General features: G+C 41.8%; 1 protein-coding gene across 1 annotated transcript in view; it reads right to left on the reverse strand.

The window, feature by feature from the left end:
* CCNYL1 (cyclin Y like 1) overlaps positions 1-18,067 on the reverse strand; it is a 121,460-nt gene that overhangs the window by 13,710 nt on the left and 89,683 nt on the right. The window contains exons 7-8 of the mRNA XM_077448493.1: positions 16,020-16,139; positions 7,256-7,422 (exon numbers count right to left, since the gene is read on the reverse strand). Coding sequence (XP_077304619.1) covers positions 7,256-7,422; positions 16,020-16,139 — 287 coding nt within the window. The remainder of the gene's footprint in view (positions 1-7,255; positions 7,423-16,019; positions 16,140-18,067) is intronic.

Raw genomic sequence — 18,067 nt, forward strand, 5'->3', positions numbered from 1 at the left:
AGGGAAAGGCATGGATCAATGACCCTGCTTTGCAATGACCCATACTTTCCATTCTGACAGAATGGCTATTTACGTACATTGAGTCTGGGGGAACTGCCGATTGGCTCCCGCTGTGTAGAATCACAGTGGGAGTGAGCTACCAGTGGCACACACAAGCCTGCTACTTTGAAGTGCAGGATAGTGTATACATACAAGCAGTAAAACAGCTATAGGGCAGTCGACAAGTGGTTAAAAAGGAACTTCACTCTCTCAAAAAACATTGACTTTTTTTGCTGCTAGCAATATAAATGGATAGCAACACAGATCATATTTACTTGTTTAAAGAAATGTATATAAAAAAAAAAAAGTTTGTTACTTCCCAATTTCCAGGCCTAGGCAAATGTCATACATTCAAGGAATCTTGGGTGGGGGTTTACAACTAAGCACACCTTTCTGACAGCATGAGCTAAGGGCAGATGGATACCAGGAAGTAAATGCTACATGAATCATCTGCTCTTACTCAAGATGGCCATGGCCAGAAATGGGGTGTTTTTCAAAGTAATTCTCAGCAAAATAAAGCATGGAGACAGATGTGGGAGTTTGCTTTGAATAAAAATGAATTAAATAGGACTTTTGGTTTGTTCTTAGATACAGTGTAGCTCTGCTTTAAATTTAGTTTTCTGACAACCCTGCTGACCTAGTAACACCCATACAAAAATGATGCAAAGTGCCAATTCCTTTCAGTAACCCAGAAAGAATTAAACGTTGAGACAGCTAGGCAGCAAGTAGCCTTTCAAATAGGATGCAAGTGGCATATTTCTCTCAGGCTGCCAGATCTTACAATGGAATTGCACTCAAATTCTAACCAAGCCTAAAATCTTTTCTCCTTCCTTATTCTTAGCCTATTCTATTTACCCTGTAAAAGAAAGACATCTATACATACCTATTCTAAAGCTGCTCTGGTTAGGTCACATGATCGGGCCCCAGCTTTAGTGTAGAGGGACAGCCAACAGCTGCCCCATAGTAAGCCTATGGGTAACATCGCACAGGCTCTGCAGCCATTGCCGTGCCCCTACACTGAACCCGGTGCTGGGATCCAATCATATAACCGGACCATCTTCCGCATAGGAGTATAGACATCTTTTTACAGGGTGGATAGAGTAGTCTTAGAATGAGGGTGGGAGTAGATTTAGGCTAAGTTAGAATTTGACTGGAATTCCATTTTAACTGGTTGCTGACCAGCCGCCGTCAGGTTGGCTCTCCTGCGTGAATTGCCGTTTACACAGGCGTAGTTGCAGGAGGGGGCCCGCGCTGTACACTGCGGGAGCATGCCCGTGTGTCGAGCGGACTTGTATGTTAGCGATCCGTGATCTCCTATTACAGAGGCAGAAAGGGGAACTGCCTTTGTAAACAAGGCAATTCCCCATTCTGACAGAGGACAGAAATCTACTGTTCCCAGTGATCAGGAACAGTGATCTTTGTCATGTCCCTGGAAGACCATCCCCCTACTGTTAGAACACACCCAGGGAACGTTAACCCCTTGATCGCCCCAGTGTCATTTTTACATTGATCAATTCATTTTTATAGCACTGATGTAACGTCACTGGTCCCCAAAAAGTGTTATTTGGGGACAGATTTGTCACAGTCCCACTAAAAATTGCAGATCGCCATTACCAGTAAAACTATTTAAAAAAAAAAAAAAAATAAATAAAAAGTTCCTAAATCTATCCCATAGTTTGTAGATAACGTTTGCGCAAAACAAATATGCACCTATTGCCATTTTTTTTAACCAAACATATGTAGAATATATATCGGCCTAAACTGATGAATAAATTAATTTTTTTGGGGGGGGATAGTAATTAAAAGCAAAATTTTCTTTTCAAAATTGGCGCAGTTAGTTTATAGCGCAAAAAAACAGAGGTGATCAAATACCACCAAAAGAAAGCTCTATTTGTGGGGAAAAAAGTACGTCAATTTTGTTTGTGTACAGCATCGCATGACCGCACAATTGTCAGTTTAAGCGATGCAGGGTCGTATTGCCAAAAAAAAAAAAAAAAAAAAAAATGGCCTGGCCATTAAGGGGGCAAATTCTTCCGTTCCTTAAGTGGTTAAAAATAACTCATACACAATGATAGGTTGCTTTATGCATTGTGTTTTACTGTCACATGTTTGCTCCCAGAACTGTCAAACCATCAAATGGCTGGCGTCATAACCAATCACGTTTGCAGGATCATGGCAGTCGATAAAACAAAGGGCAAGATGGCAGCTTCCTTGGCTGAAAACAATCGGAGGGTTTCGCTTGACTATAAAAAGGAGAAGCCGATGAAAAGCCATGCAAGTGCCTTAATTATGGATTTCGCAACAAAAAAAAGTCTTGTGTGCAGAAATATATATTCCTCTACTTTCCACAATGATTCAGCTTGAAATATCCATAGGTTCCTGAAATGGAGTACCGTATATACTCGAGTATAGGCCGACCCGAATATAAGCCGAGGCCCCCAATTTACCCCCAAAAAAACTGGCAAACTTATTGACTCGTGTATAAGCCGAGGGTGAGACATGCCTGTCCATCCCTGTGTGTGTGTCCGTCCATCCCTGTGTGTCCATCCATCCATCCATCCCTGTGTGTGTGTGTCTCCATCCATCCATCCCTGTGTGTGTGTGTCTCCATCCATCCATCCCTGTGTGTGTGTGTGTCTCCATCCATCCCTGTGTGTGTGTGTGTCTCCGTGTGTGTGTGTGTGTGTGTGTGTGTGTGTGTGTGTGTGTGTGTGTGTGTGTGTGTCCAGCCTACCTGTGTCCCGAGCCTTTGTCCCGAGCCTCCGTCCCGTGCCTTGCCTCCTTGCCTCCGTCCCGTGCCTTGCCGCCGTGCCTTGCCTCCGTCCCGTCCCTTGCCTTGCCTCCGTCCCGTGCCCTCTTCGTCGGCGCCTCGGCGGCCATTGTAAAATTCAAAAGCTGCGCCGCCGCCTTCGCCTGTGATAGGCGGAACACTGAATTTCCCAGCAGCCTGTGTTCCGCCTATCACGGACATCGTATCATCCTCGTCCGTAGTACGAGGATGATACGATGTCCGTGATAGGCGGAACACAGGCTGCTGGGAAATTCAGTGTTCCGCCTATCACAGGCGAAGGCGGAGCCGGAGGCGCGGCTTTTGAATTATAGAATGGCCGCTGTCTGTCTGCTCGACACGCTGATCGAGCGGGCAGACAGCGATGACTCGAGTATAAGCCGAGGGGGGCACTTTCAGCCTCAAAAAAGAGGCTGAAAATCTCAGCTTATACTCGAGTATATACGGTAATCTACCTTTGTAAAGGATAGCAATAGATCTAGCACATAATTTATCTGGGGAGTTAGGGAAAGGGAAATTTGGTAGCTTTGTAGACCCTGCTGCTATTTTGCATCACAGGTATCATTCACTGTTTACTCCTGACATGTAGATATTACCACCCGAATTTTATGCAGTGAACAGCAATATCAATTTTAGAAATTCTTCTATTCGTAATTCATTAATGTGCAGTTGTAGAAGTAGCATTTGTTATTCATAATGAACACAAAAGATTGGGTACTATTCTGTGGGGCTATTGTCTAGTAACGCAAATTAAACATTAGGTCATTCTACTGAGGACCAATAAAAGACAAAAAAATAAAAAAATAAATGACAACAGGTGTGTAATTGATGCAGCCAAGATAGGCAGTGGTCGTGGCTGTTTACTGATCCTAATATCTGACAAGTTTTGATTCTTTTATGCCTGTGAGGGGGCAGGGGAATTCCTTGTTCCATAGTGCCATTTATTTATTTATTATGTGATGAGTTCATATTGCCTGAAGAGCCCTTTTTCACCAAGATAATAGCTGCAGCTCTGTGCCGATCCATTTGTTGCCTTGGTGATGTGCCCACTTCTTTTGTTGATACGTCTGTACTTTAGTAATAATAAAAAAGAGCCCTTTCCTGTTATCAATCCCGTGATAATGTTGCAGAGTTCATCAGAGCTAATAAACAGCAAGTACCATTCCTTTCATCTGCTCTTGTGTAGTGTGTCTGCAAGGGAGCTAAAGGAGACTAGTACAACTGCAATCCTGTAGTCCATGCGTCAATGGTATATTTATAAATGACTGGGGGGAACAGCTTGAGTTTATTTCATTATCACAGTTAAGCTCTATTTTAATAGTATTATACATTTCTAAAAGTAAGTGGTCTTACATCTAAAGTAAATATTTTGTGATCAGGTCAATTGTCACTTTTTTGGGCTGGCATCAAATTGAGTACACATCTGTCAGTTTTCAATATGGTAGCTTGTCAACTTGTTTTAAAGCAAAACGATTGTATTAAAAGGGAAGACCATCAGCTTTTGTAAAAAAATAATAATAATAAAATGAAATTAAAAATAAGGTAACTTAGTAATTGGTTGGGACAGGGCCATGTTTACCATGCGGTAGCGTCCCCTGTTCTTTTAACCACACACTGTAAAATGTCTGGGAACTGAGGAAACCAGTTGATGGAATTTTTGGAGAGGAAGGTTGTCCCATTCTTGCATAACATATACCGTAAAGGATTGGATCACATTCAAGACCCTCTGCCTCACCCACAAATGCACACAAGGAAACGCTCCTCAATACCTATGTGAGAAAATAATAACACTACAAACCTAATAGCCTCCAATCAACTAACCAAAACCTCCTACTCATCCCCAAGTCCCGCTACAAATCAAAGGGAGAAGATTTGCAGTCCAAGGACCACGGCTATGGGACGCTCTACCCACTAATAGCCGCAAGGAAGAAAACCATCAGGCCCTCTTCTAAGAAGCAGGACAACACAGGACGGATCAAGCGTTTTGAGGCGATTCAGTTCGCATTTGTCGCGCTATACAAATCATTCAAACTGCTCATCAGCTCTGGTTCTTTCTTAAATTCATCTTATTGTTGGTCTCTATAACCACAGTCTATAAAAACGCAGGCTACTGCTTTATGTGTTATTTTATAACATGTTATTCATACGATCCGATTGGCGAGTCTCAAGATAAATTCTACATTCACACAGTATCCAGGTAAACCAAAGGTTCTCCATTGATAGATTGGTAATCTTAGTTTACTGCTTTGTTTACTTTCTTCTAGGGCTGATGAATATTTTATTCTTTGCTTGCCTATTTTTAATAGTGATGATTGTAACACACACCTTTATAAATTTTCATCCATTTACACCCACCGGTCCATAGGAGTGACTGGACCATCCGATCAGGCCAGCCTGAAATACTGACACACCTGATGTCAACCTAACTAGCCCTGTGTATTAAAAAAAAAAAAAAAAAAAAAAAAAAAAGGGACCAAGTCTTTTTTAAAAAATAAAAAAATCCCTTAAAAAGGTTACTTACAATGGTCAGCTATTGTTTATGTAAATCCCTTCTCTCTAAAGCAGGGGTAGGCAACCTCGACTCTACAGCTGTTTTGAAACATGCCTGGGATTGTGCGTTGTCTCATGGACTGACTCCTAGAGGCAGAAGCAAGATGGGATTCATAGTGTCACCACAGCTGGAGTGCAAAGGTTGCCTACCCCTGCTCTAAAAAAGAAAATAAAAGGGAGGGAGGGAGGGAGGGAGGAAGGGAGGGAGGGAGGGAGGGAGGGAGGGAGGGAGGGAGGGAGGGGGAGAGGGGAGAGAGGAGAGAGAGAGAGAGAGAGAGAGAGAGAGAGAGAGAGAGAGAGAGAGAGAGAGAGAGAGAGAGAGAGAGAGAGAGAGAGAGAGAGAGAGAGAGAGAGAGAGAGAGAGACTCTATCCACCTTGAAGACCATCCCTACATTGATAAACCATAAATGGGAAAAAAAAACAATTAAGAGGGACTTCATATGTGGTATCCAATATTGAACATATCGTGTAATCAATAATTATATTTTTTATTGCCAAATTACAAAAAAAAATTTTTTTTAAAACCCACAAAGAGGATATTTGCATAAAAACCCCCCACAAAAGATATGGATATGGCCCAAACATTTTTGGACACATTTTAGTAATACAAAAGTATATTGCATCATTACAATGTCATTGTGACAATACAATTGAACACAATCCTTGCTAGCACATATAATGCCCCCTGTTAATATTTTGTATTAAAATGTTTCCTATAGGCCTTGCGCCATCACAAATCATTTTAGGATAGTGGGTTGAGCCATGCAAATCACTCCTTTAAGACCCATTAGCTGACTGTACACCCAGAACTACTAGTTTACAGCACAAATAGAACCTAATCAAACGATTTAATTCAAACAGCATACAGCTGTTTGAGACTTGTTGGTCATTATGAATGCAGTGCATGGAAATGGCTTCTATGGAGTAGGGGTTTTGAACCAATGAGAAAGTGGTTTTGCTGAGGTAGAGTAAAAGAAACCAAACATTCCATTTGCAGGGAAGTGTGGGGTCTACAGCTGAACCTCTAGATCAGGGATATGCAATTAATGGTCCTCCAGCTGTTTCAAAACTACAAGTCCCATCATGTTCTGCCTCTGGGTCTCATTCTTGTGGCCGTCAGAGTCTTGCTATGCCTCATGGGACTTGTAGTTCTGCAACAGCTGGGAGGTCCAATTGCATATCCCTGGTCTAGACTGCTGATTAAAATAATAGCTGAAAGGAAGTCACTGTCTAATATGAAATTTGTATGGTGGATTATGGGAATTGCATGCCATGTTCATGCTGGGAGTGGCATCTCACTGGGGAAAGACAAATGTGTGATGCAGGCGATATCATTGCTGAAGCATGTGCCATTCATTCAGCAGAACTTAAAACTTGTATTAAACTAGGCAGTGACTTCTCTGTGCTGACACTGACCAATGACAATGGCTCTGATTTGTTCTGGAAGCCCTACAGAAAGGAAAGAAGAGTGTGGGTTTCAAATTCCCAGGCAATGGACACAGCAGCGGGGCTAAGAAGCAAGCACGGGTACTCCTTGGAAAGCGTCTTTCTGTAGGGGAGGAAGGGCCTGAAATTATTTTATATAATGTATTATATATATATATATATATATATATATATATATATATATATATATATATATAATTTTTTTTTTTAATCCTCAGGAAAAATCTCCTTTTAGCCAAACAATTATCACTGAGAGCATCCTTGACATTTAGTTTGTAGAGGATACTGGACTTTCTATTAAGAGTTCATAACCATTTGAAATTCAAACATAAGAAAATATTACAAAAAAACTTCTATATTCAGTTACTGTCATTTACTTTTTTTTTTTTTTAGCAGTCAGCAGATCAAAATTAAATGTATAGCCAACTCACATGTCTTCTACAGTAATATCCTTTAGTATCTGGCAGTAGTCCACATTCCACACGGCCTGATCATCCCAAACTTTAGACGCCAGCAAGATCGCTCCCAGTACTATTCTTTTCCAGTTGCTGGGACATATATCAATTTCAGCATAAGTCAAAAGTCTTTCCAAGTAAACCTAAGTGAGAAAATAAAAAATGGATGTGATTTTATGTCAGTAACAGCTACATAAAACGTGTTTCCTAAACAACTTTCTAACAGCTAAACAAGTACAGGATTTTGTATTAGAATAAAAGTAAATTATAGGTACTGCAAACCTGAAAACACATTTTAAATTAATGCAATAGAGACCTCTAGTGGCCAAATTGAGATAGCACTTCATGAAGTACAGAAGAATACAAACATGTTGCCTCACATTTTAAAAATGCCAGCAAGCTTATTTTCATTTTCTTAAATTAATTTGGGGTCTGGAAGGCCCGGAAAAAGTATGTGGGTACTGTTTCACACTATAGATTCTTTTTTTTTTAAAATTTAATGAAGATGATGCTGATGACTGAAAAAAGATACACACAAGACAAAAAAAAAAAAAACCCCCACCCAAAAAATAAAAAAATAAAAAAGAAAAAAAAAAAACCCCAAAAAAACATTGTATAACAAAATATTAACAATCTGAGAAGCGTCTTTCGCAAATTGGAAATTCTAATTTGTTAGGACACCAGGTGTGAAGAAATGCTGTCAAGTAAGAAAGCTTTCAAAAATATACATTTTAATTGTTGAGTAACAAGAAAAATCGAAATCAAAAAATTTGTGTGCCAAAAGTGGCCTTTATGAAAGAAATGCGGCCAAAAGGCCACATCTCTGAAGCATAAACAAGGCTAAGTGACTCAAATATGCACAAAAATACAAAAAGTAAGGTACAGAAAAAATGTCAGCAGGTGCTATGGATTGAGGAGTAAAAATTTGAAATATTTGACTGTAATAGGAGGCAGTTTACCGAAGGGCTGGAGTGCAGTACAATAACGAGTGTCTGCAGGGAACAGTGAAGCATGGTAGAGGTTCCTTTGAAGTTTAGGGCTGCATTGGTGTCCTCAATGCTGAAAAAATACTTATCCATCATGCTATACCATCAGGGAGGAGTGCGATAGGCTCCAAATTCATTCTGCAGCAGGTCAAAGACCCCAAACATATAGCCAATATCATTAAGAACCATCTTGAGCATAAAGAACAAGGAATTCTGGAAATGATAGTTTACCCCCCCCGCCCCACAGAGCCATGACCTCACCATCAAGTCGGTCTGGGATTACATAGAGAGACAGAAGGATCTGAAGATCTGTGGTTAGTTCTCCAAGATGTTTGGAACAACCTACCTCCTAAGTTCTTTCAAAAACTTTGTGCAAGTGTAACTAGCAAAACTGATGCAGTTTTGAAGGCAAAGAGTGGTCACACTAAATATTGATTTGATTTAGACTTCTCTTCTGATCATTTATGTTTCATTTTGTCAAATTATAAAAATAAACCCATCCCTGAAAACATTCTCAATTTACAGCATTTTTGACAGTGTAAAATATTGGCATAAAGGATTTGGCGCTATACACGTTCATAAAAGACTTTGCACAAAATATACAGTGCATCAAACCTAAATGTGCACACTAATGAAATAAATTGTCATAATACCAAGCAAAAAGTACATAAACGATAAATCCCAACACCAAATCAAAATGCTCAGAGATAAAACTTCTAGTTCTTCCACCACAAGTGCTCAGTATGAAGATGGGCACTCACCAGATGTTTGACCTCTTTTTACAGGACGGTCAAGCGGTTTTGGAACACCAGATTGGTTCCGCTTATAGCATAAATCCACCCCAATGGCCACTCCCGATGGAACTAGGATGTAAAAAATGACTCCACAGGAGACACAGCTAAAAGTCTCATAGTGTAGTAATTTTTAATAAACTTAAATAAAAACAGCAGTAATAATAGCAGCTACATTCACATGTTGAAGTGCCTGGCCTGGCACTAGGTGTAATCAGCTAAATCCCCTGGGGATGGCGTGTGTTTCACGTCTTTCTCTGGATGGCAAAGCCTGGTATGGGATTTCAAGTTAGGCCCCAGAAGTGACGGATCCTCCGTCAGTGTGTGAGTCAGCTAATCCCCTGGGGGTGGCGTATGTTTCCTGTCTCGCTCCGGAGGGCAAAGCCCGGTATGGGGGTATCAAGTTAGGACCCGGAAGTAACGGATTCTCTGTCAGGGGTGGTTTGCCAGAACGATTCTTCATGAATCCATGCCGATTACTGCTAATGATACAGTTTTCATTACCAAAATCTTGTATATAGTCTTATCCCCTCCATGAGCTTGCATACTATTGATGTTAGGCTAACTGGTCTTATTCCCAGGGATGTATTTTGGGCCCTTTTTAAATACTGGTGCTACATTGGTGTTTCTCCAATCTGCTGTACCATTCCAATCAGTAAAAATTAGGAATAATGGTCTGGCAATTACTTGACCGAGTTCCCCAAGTAGCCTTGGGTGCAAGCCACCTGGTCCCAGTGATTAATTAATGTTAAGTTTCCCAAGCCAAATTCTAAAATCGGTCCTGTTAGTCATAAGGGTGCTTCCTGCGATATGTCACAAGGATAAACACTGCAGTTTTGGTTATTGAAGCCTCCCCCCCCCCCCCCGATTCCCTTGTGAAGACTGAGAAGAATAAATTAAATACTTTTGCCATCTCCCCCATCCTTTGTAACCAGATGTCCTTCCTCATTCTTTATGGGCCCAATATTGGTCCGTCTTCTTTTTTACTGTTTATATACTTAAAGAATTTCTTGGTATTTTTTTGCTCTCCTCCGCTATGTGTCTTTCGTGTTCTATCTTAGCTGTCCTAATTGCTTGATTACATTTTTTTGCATTCTATATAAAGTCTGAATGCTGATGATGATCCCTCAACCTATTTTTGAAGCCCTTTTGCTTTTATCTGCACTTTTACATTGGACTTAAGCCATCAATGACTTTTGTCTGCTCTTTTAAAATGCATTACCCAATGGGATGCACTGGCTAATGCCCTTATTTAATATGCTCTAAAAGCAAACCCATCTCTCCTCCGTATTCTTTGTTCCTAAGATTTTATCCCAATTTATGCCTTCTAGCAAGGTTTGTAGTTTAGTGAAGTTTGAAATTCAGTGTCTTTGTATTTCCCTTATGTTTCCCATTTGTGCGATTTATACTGAAGCCAATTGACCCATGATCGCCGTTTCCTAAATCCTTCCGTATTTGCACATCCATGATCGGGTCTGTATTGTTGGTAATTAGTAGATCTTGTAACGCTTTATTTCTAGTTGTGAGTTTACCATCTGACCCATGAAAGTGTCTTGCAAGACATTTAGGAACTGGCGAGCCTTAGACGAATGCGTAGTTCCCGCCGCCCAGGCTATGTCTGGATAATTAAAATCCCCCATTATAATAACACTTCCCATTCTTGCTGCTAATCCAAATTGTGATAAACGGTCCTTCTCCCCCCTCAGGTTAGGGGGCTTATAGCATACTCCCAGTATTTTCCCCTTCACGTCATCCCTTTGGCGCTCTACCCATAAGGATTCCACCTCCTCCCTAGCTCCCTTAGTGATGCAATCTCTCACATTCACTTGTACATTATTCTTGATATATAGGCATACCACTTCCCCTTTTTTACCCTCTCTATCCCTATGATAAAGGGTATAACCTTGCAACTAGAACTTGTTACTATATAATACTGAACTTACAATGGGTTTATGCACTTTAGTCAACCTAACACCAATGCCCCCATTACTACCCTCTGGGCTATGTTCCACGCTGACTATATCTACCTCTGAACCCAACCCCCGTCGCCTAGTTTAAAGGCCCCTCGTGTGGTGGCAACCAGGTGGGGAGTACAAAGACAAGGGTGTCTTGCCTACAGTCAAGCATGGTGATGGGAGTGCCATGGTCTGGAGCTGCACAAGTGCTGCCGGCTCTGGTGAGCTACAGTTCATTGAGGGAACAATGAATGCCAACATGTACTCCTTCAGAGACAGGGCCGCAGGGCAGTATTCCAACATGATAATGACCCCAAACACACCTCCTAAAAGACCACTGCCTTTCAAAAGAAGCTGAGGGTAAAGGTTATGGACTGGCTAAGCCTGTGTCCAGACCTAAACCCTATTGAGCATCTGTGGGGCATTCTCAAAAACGGAAGGCAGAGGAGTACTAGGTCTCTAACATTCACTAGCTCCGTGATGTCATTGTGGATTCCAGTGGCAACCTGTGAAGATCCGGTGAACTCCATGCCCAAGAGGGTTAAGGCAGTGCTGGAAAATAAATGGTGGCCACACAAAATATTGACACTTTGGACAAATTACCTTAAGGGTGTACTCACTTTTGTTGCCAAAGGTTTACACATTAACGGCTGTGTGTTGAGTTACTTTGAGGGGACAGAACATTTACACTGTTATACAAGCTGTACACTCACTACATTATATTGTAGCAAAGTATCATTTCTTCATTGTTGTCACATGGAAAGAAAATATTTACAAAAAATGTTAAGGGTGTACTCGCTTTTGTGAGATACTGTTTTTTTTTTGAGACGCTCCAAATTCACAGCCATCTCATGACAAACTGCAAGGAGGCCGTTTATCATAGTTAAAAGTGCTAAAAGCCTTCTCCATACTAATCAGAACAGAACACTCCATGAGAAAGGTAGAGTAAAAGTAAAAAACCCACAGCAGGGATTGCAACAGCAGGAGGTGACCTGAAAACAGCCTTGGCCTCAGAGGTCATTAATGATAGCTAGTCTTTTCTAATGCATCCTTTAAAAATAGGATTTTTAAAACAGCTTACCTGTAAAATCCCTTTCTTTGAGTACATCATAGGACACAGAGCCTCAAGTAATTACTTGGTGGGTTATGGGCCTACCTTCAGGTGTTGACACCTGTATAACCAATACAGGAAGTCAACTCCCCTATATAACCCCTCCTCCCAGGAGTACCTCCGTTTTTGTAGCCAAGCAATACAAATCAAACTCTCACCCCATAAAACAGAGGGGTGGGAGCTCTGTGTTCTATGATGTACTCCAAGAAAAGGATTTTACAGGTAAGCCGTTTTAAAAATCCTATTTTCTTTATCGTACATCGTGGGACACAGAGCCTCAAGTAATGACTTGGTGGGATGTCCCATAGCAATGCTATTTGAGGGGAAGGAGACAAACCGTAGGGTAACCCCCAGACCTGGGGACTTACACTGCTGCCTGCAGTACACCACGCCCGAAGGAGATATTCTCATTCCATCTTACATCCACATGATAACATTTTGCAAATGCATTTACTGAAGACCAAGTTGCGGCCTTGCAGATCTGAGACATGGAGGCCTGGTGACGCACTGCTCAAGAAGCACCAACCGCTCTGGTAGAGTGCGCCTTAACTTGAAAAGGGGGAATCTTTCCCTTTAAATCTTAAGTCTAAATTATAACTTGCCAAATCCACTTAGTGACAGTGGATTTCGACACCGCCTGTCCTTTTTTAGGACCCTCTGGCAGAATAAATAAGACGCCAGTCTTAGGAATCTGAGCAGTTTTCTTTAACTAGATCTTCACTGCTCTCACTACATCAAGACAATGTAGTCACTTTTCTTCCCTGGAACATGGTCTTGGGAAAAACAAAGGCACGACAATATCTTCATTCAGATGAAAGCCTGAAACCACTTTTGGCAAGAAGCCTGGACGAGGGCATAACACCACTATCCTCATCCATCACGGCAGGCTGCGTAGTAACACGTGCAAAGATCAGGTCCCTTTTTAATAGGGGTCCCACTCCTTTGGACCTGTATAGCATCCCTCAGGAACAACTTTAGGTAATGCAGCAAGACTAAAAAGAGTCCTGGTTCCTAGGGTCCAGCTCTCAAAGAAGCGTTCCAGCCAAAACCTCGTTCTTGAATCGAGGTCCAGGTACCATCCTATGGCCTCAGTGGCAAGGATGGATTTGGTTGTTAAGGTTCTTTAAATCCATCATGGATCCCTCTAGGAGCTACTCACAGCACATCTTCGCTCGTGACCAACACCTTAGACACTGGCAAAAAAAAAAAACAGTTACTCCTGGAAGGAGGAGGGGTTATATAAGGGAGTCAACTTCCTGTATTGGCTATACCAGTGTCAACACCTGAAGGCAGGCCCATATCCCACTAAGCTATTACTTGAGGCTCTGTGTCCTATGATGTACGATAAAGAAATAAAGGATTTGAGGTGTTTAAAGTTTAGAAACTTGTATAAATAGATGCTACCTGTTATTATTAATTACGTTGTTCACGTAACAGAGTAAGAGTTCCAAATTACCCTTTTACTAGTTCACTAGCACAAGCTTAGAAACTTGTCTTCAATTACTAGTCAGAAAAGTTGAACATTAAAGTGGCTGTAATCAGACATAAAATGTGAACAAAGACATATTCCTCTATAGCAGGGGTATTGAATTAAAATTCACAAAGGCCCAGTCAGTAAGTTTCTTCCAGCAGAGGTCCAAATCACGTTTGGTTCTTAACCACTTCCCGCCATATAGCAGAATGACGGCTGCAAAGTGGTTACTTTATCCTAACTAGGCATCATATGATTTCCAGCAGAATAAGCTGCCTGCAAGGGCGTGCAGCGCCGTGATCAGTGGTGCGGTGTGCTGATCTGACACACCGCATCTCTGATCTTGGTAAAGAGCCCATAACGTAGGCTCTTTACCATGTGATCAGCTGTGTCCAATCACAGCTGGTCACATCGTAACCAGGAACGGCCAGTTATAAGGGTTTCCTCTATTCGCACTGACAAGGCGCAGGTAGGGGAGAGACAATCAGCAGTTCCCCGGGGGGGGGGGGGGGGGGGGGTCTGTGCTGATAATCAGCGCATTATCAGTGCAGACCCACCAGGGATGCTCACTAGAGCCCACCAGGGGTGCAAATCAGTGCCCGTTAGTGATGCCTGTCAGTGCCACCTATAAATGCCTATCAGTGTCCATCAGTGCTGCATACTGGTGCCTCATCAGTGAACTAGAAAAAAAAAATACTTAGTTACAAAATTTTACAACAGAAACAAAAACTTTTTTTTAACTCAACTTTTAGGTCTTTGTTTAGCAAAATATAAAAAACCCAGTGGGGATCAAATAGCAACCAAAAGAAAGCTCTATTTGTGGGGAAAAAAAAAAATTATAAAAATTTCGTCTGGGTATAGTGTTGAGGACTTTTCTTTTTTTTTTTTAGGGAAAAAGGCAGCCTATTGAAATGAATGGGCTGGCTACAAGCAGAATGCAGAGCGTAATTATTTGAACCTAGCCTCAGATCCCCCACATCACAATCTCATTATTACATCAGTGTTCAGTGCCCACTGCACATCACAACCACCTCCTTTATATCAGAGCCCTTCTTTACATCAGTCCCCATTCCCAGTGTCCTCAAGCCCCCCCCCCCCTTCACATTCTTGTCCTTGGCTCCCTTTATATTACCCTCCTTCACATTGCAGCCCCCAGCCTCACTTCCTATCCCCACCCCCCAAACTTCACATTACTGTCCTCAGCTCCTTTACAACACCCCCCTTCACATTGCAGTCCCCAGCTGCCCTTCATATCAACCCCCTTTCCCATTCCTGTCCTCACTCCCCTTTTATCTAACCTCCCTTCTCAACATCAACCACTGGCTTCACAGCAGTGACCTAGCCCTCTTCCCTGTCCTACCTTACACAAGGCAGACAGCAGTCGGGACTACAGGTCTAGAGCAGACATCAAGAGACAGCACAGTTCTGGATGGAGGGCTTGAGTCACAACTTTTTCTATTAACAAACTTGTGATGGTTTGCTAGGACCGCCCTGCATCCAGTCGGTTAACTGGGGATGCTCCCGCCCTCCAAGCGGGAGCATCCCAATGTCAGCCCAATATCAGCTCAGCAAAGATGACAGCGATTGCAGTGTCTGAGGGAGAAGCTGCTCCTAAATGGTGTGAAAGCAGTAGATGGGACAGTGACTCGAGTCTGGATCCGGACTGTGGTCTGCCAATTAGTAATGCCTGCTCTATAGTGTGTACTGGTCTCAATCCAGAGCATTAAATGTAATTTCTGTCTGCTGCCTCATTCCTCTGCTATCAGCATGAACCACTTCTGACAAGTTATCCTAAAAACTAAGAATAAAAGTGAAAGGGGCTCACAGAACTCCTCACTGAGCTATGTAGTGCAATTTCAGCTTTCTGCCCTGTTTTTTCTGAATGCTCAAACTTTATGAATTCTGGACTTGAAATGGATGTAGAGAAGACTTCAGATAACCAGGTACAACTTGCGTGGGAGGATTGGTTTGAATTCTGTGTATCGCCTGAGGCCAGTCATTCACTGAGCATATGTAAGTTTTTACAACCACTTTAAGTACCCCCATTACCTCATTCCGCTCCATACCTTCTCAATCACCAGTCATGTGAAAGCCTGCAGCCTGTCAACATGTGGTTTCAGAAAGAAGCGCCATTTTTTTTTTTTTTCCATACTTTCCTTAAATGCATATAGACTTCACAACATTGCCTGGTATTGCCTCTGGTATCACCATCAATGTGATTTGAAAAAGACCACAAGAAAAAGAAAAGAAAAAAAACAAAAAAAAACACAACAAGCCAAAACAGACTAGCTACAGATCATGTTGAAAATGATGCCAAATATTCACCAGCTGTAAACTGGTCTGATGTCAGATTTGAAGTCACATTTTTATCCTTTGCAAAGGTTCTCTTGTTAGCTGTTACAAACATAAGAAGTTAAAATACTTACTAAAGTGACTATTGCACACTCAGCTGTGAGCTGGGCTGCACTGAACAGAGTTCGTACAAATCGGTAAATGTGCTTATGATCCGGGTCGTGTTTACAGTACTCATCGGTTACTTCTTCACGCTGATAAAAAAAAAAAAAAAAATAGAAGTCAAATCTATGCATCATGCCAAGCAGAAAAACAAAAATGGACTATTAGTAAAACTCAAGGGATTTAATATGACATAACACGACAATAATTCACATTAAGCAAAGGGCTTATCCTAACACATTACAAAAAAAGGAAAACCAAGTGGCTATATCAGAAGATTGACGGGCCAGATTTTAGATCAATCTAAGGACAACCTACAAAGCTACACATTAAAGTGATCCACGCCATGCTTCTCAATATCCTATCTAAAAGGACCTGTGTGCACAGCGACTGTCATACGCTTGTGGAGTTTGGTTCCCATATTACAGTTTTCCAGAAATGTCTGGATAGCAGGTGGGAAAACTGTAAATATTGACTTTCAGAAGTCAGGTTTTTAAGCCTGTGTACAAGAAATATACCCACAATGACATATCGTATCCAGACTAGGGATGAGCCGAACACCCACTTGTTCGGTTCGCATCCAGAACGTGCGAACAGCCAAAAAATTTGTCAGAACACGAACACCGTTAAATATATGGGACACGAACATGAATAATCAAAAGTGCTAATTTTAAGGGTTTATATGAATGGTATTGTCATAGAAAGTGTTTGGGGACCCGCGTCCTGCACCAGGGGACATGTATCATGTATGTTTTTGGGAGCACACCGATTTTAATAATGCTTAAAGTGAAACAATAAAAAAGTGTAATATTCCTTTAAGTTTCGTACCTGGGGGTGTCTATAGTATGCCTGTAAAGGGGGAGGGGGGGAGGAGACAAAAACCATCTCGTGTTTTCTTAACCCTGTTGCCACTTTTTGTGAAGTGGTACCAATTCACACAGGAGAGGGGCCGGAATCTGGGGGTCCCTTTGTAGCCCCCCACAACCAACAGGCAAGGGTTGTGAGGATGAGGCCCTTCTCCCCATCAACATGGAGACAAGGTGCTTTGGGGTGGGCCGCTACCCCAAAGCACCCTCCCAATGTTGAGGGCATGTGGCCTGGTACGGTTCAGGAGGGGGGGCGCCCTCTTAACCCCCCCCCCCTCTTTTCCTGCGGCCTGCCAGATTGCATGCTCTGATAAGGGCCTGTATGGATTTTAGGGGAAACCCCACGCATTTTTTTTTTAAATTTTGGTTCAGCGTTCCCCTGTGGGGATATTCCACGCCGTTTTTATCAAAGAACTGTTGTGTATTGTTGGACCAACAATTCATTATAGCCGCGAGTAGTTTTAAATTACTTTTTTCCCTTTAAAAAAGTAATTTTGCTGTCAGACTGTTCTAAACACAGGAAACATGTGCCCCTTTACAGGCATACTATAGACCCCCCTGAAATGTAAATATTACACTTATTGTTTCACTTTAAGCATTAATCAGTGCCCCCCAAACACTTATGACAATACCATGCATATAAGGCTTTAAAATTAGCACTTTTGATTTCTCCCATAGACTTTTAAAGGGTGTTCTGCGGCTTTCGAACTTGCCGTGAACACACAAAATTGTTCGCTGTTTGGCAAACTGGCGAACAGCCAATGCTTGAGTCGAACTCATGTCCGACTCGAACATAAAGCCCATCCCTAATCGAGACATGATATCATTGCTTCCAGGCATCATCACTCCTTTGCCGATTTGCTGGAGTAATTTTATTTAAACTGGTATCTCTATAGCTGGGCAGATGTACTATACATAGCGCAGCAAATCCAACCTCTGAAGGATAAAAGTTGATTTTTGCAGGTTTTTAAAGCCGTTTTCTAGGGGTTGTTAGAAATGTGTGATTTGACAGGAAACAAGGAGCTTACAACAGCCTCTATACTGAAGTACTGCTAGACAGAATATGGTTAGTTAACCCTTTCATGCCTAAGCCTATTACTGATATTTGTTGCTTACAAGTTAAAAATAAGATTTTTGTACCCACCGTAAAATCC

Source organism: Lithobates pipiens, unplaced genomic scaffold (genome assembly GCF_037356315.1).
Source record: "Lithobates pipiens isolate NorthernLeopardFrog02 unplaced genomic scaffold, aLitPip1_a1.2 Scaffold_22, whole genome shotgun sequence".
Classification (NCBI taxonomy): Eukaryota; Metazoa; Chordata; class Amphibia; order Anura; family Ranidae; genus Lithobates; species Lithobates pipiens.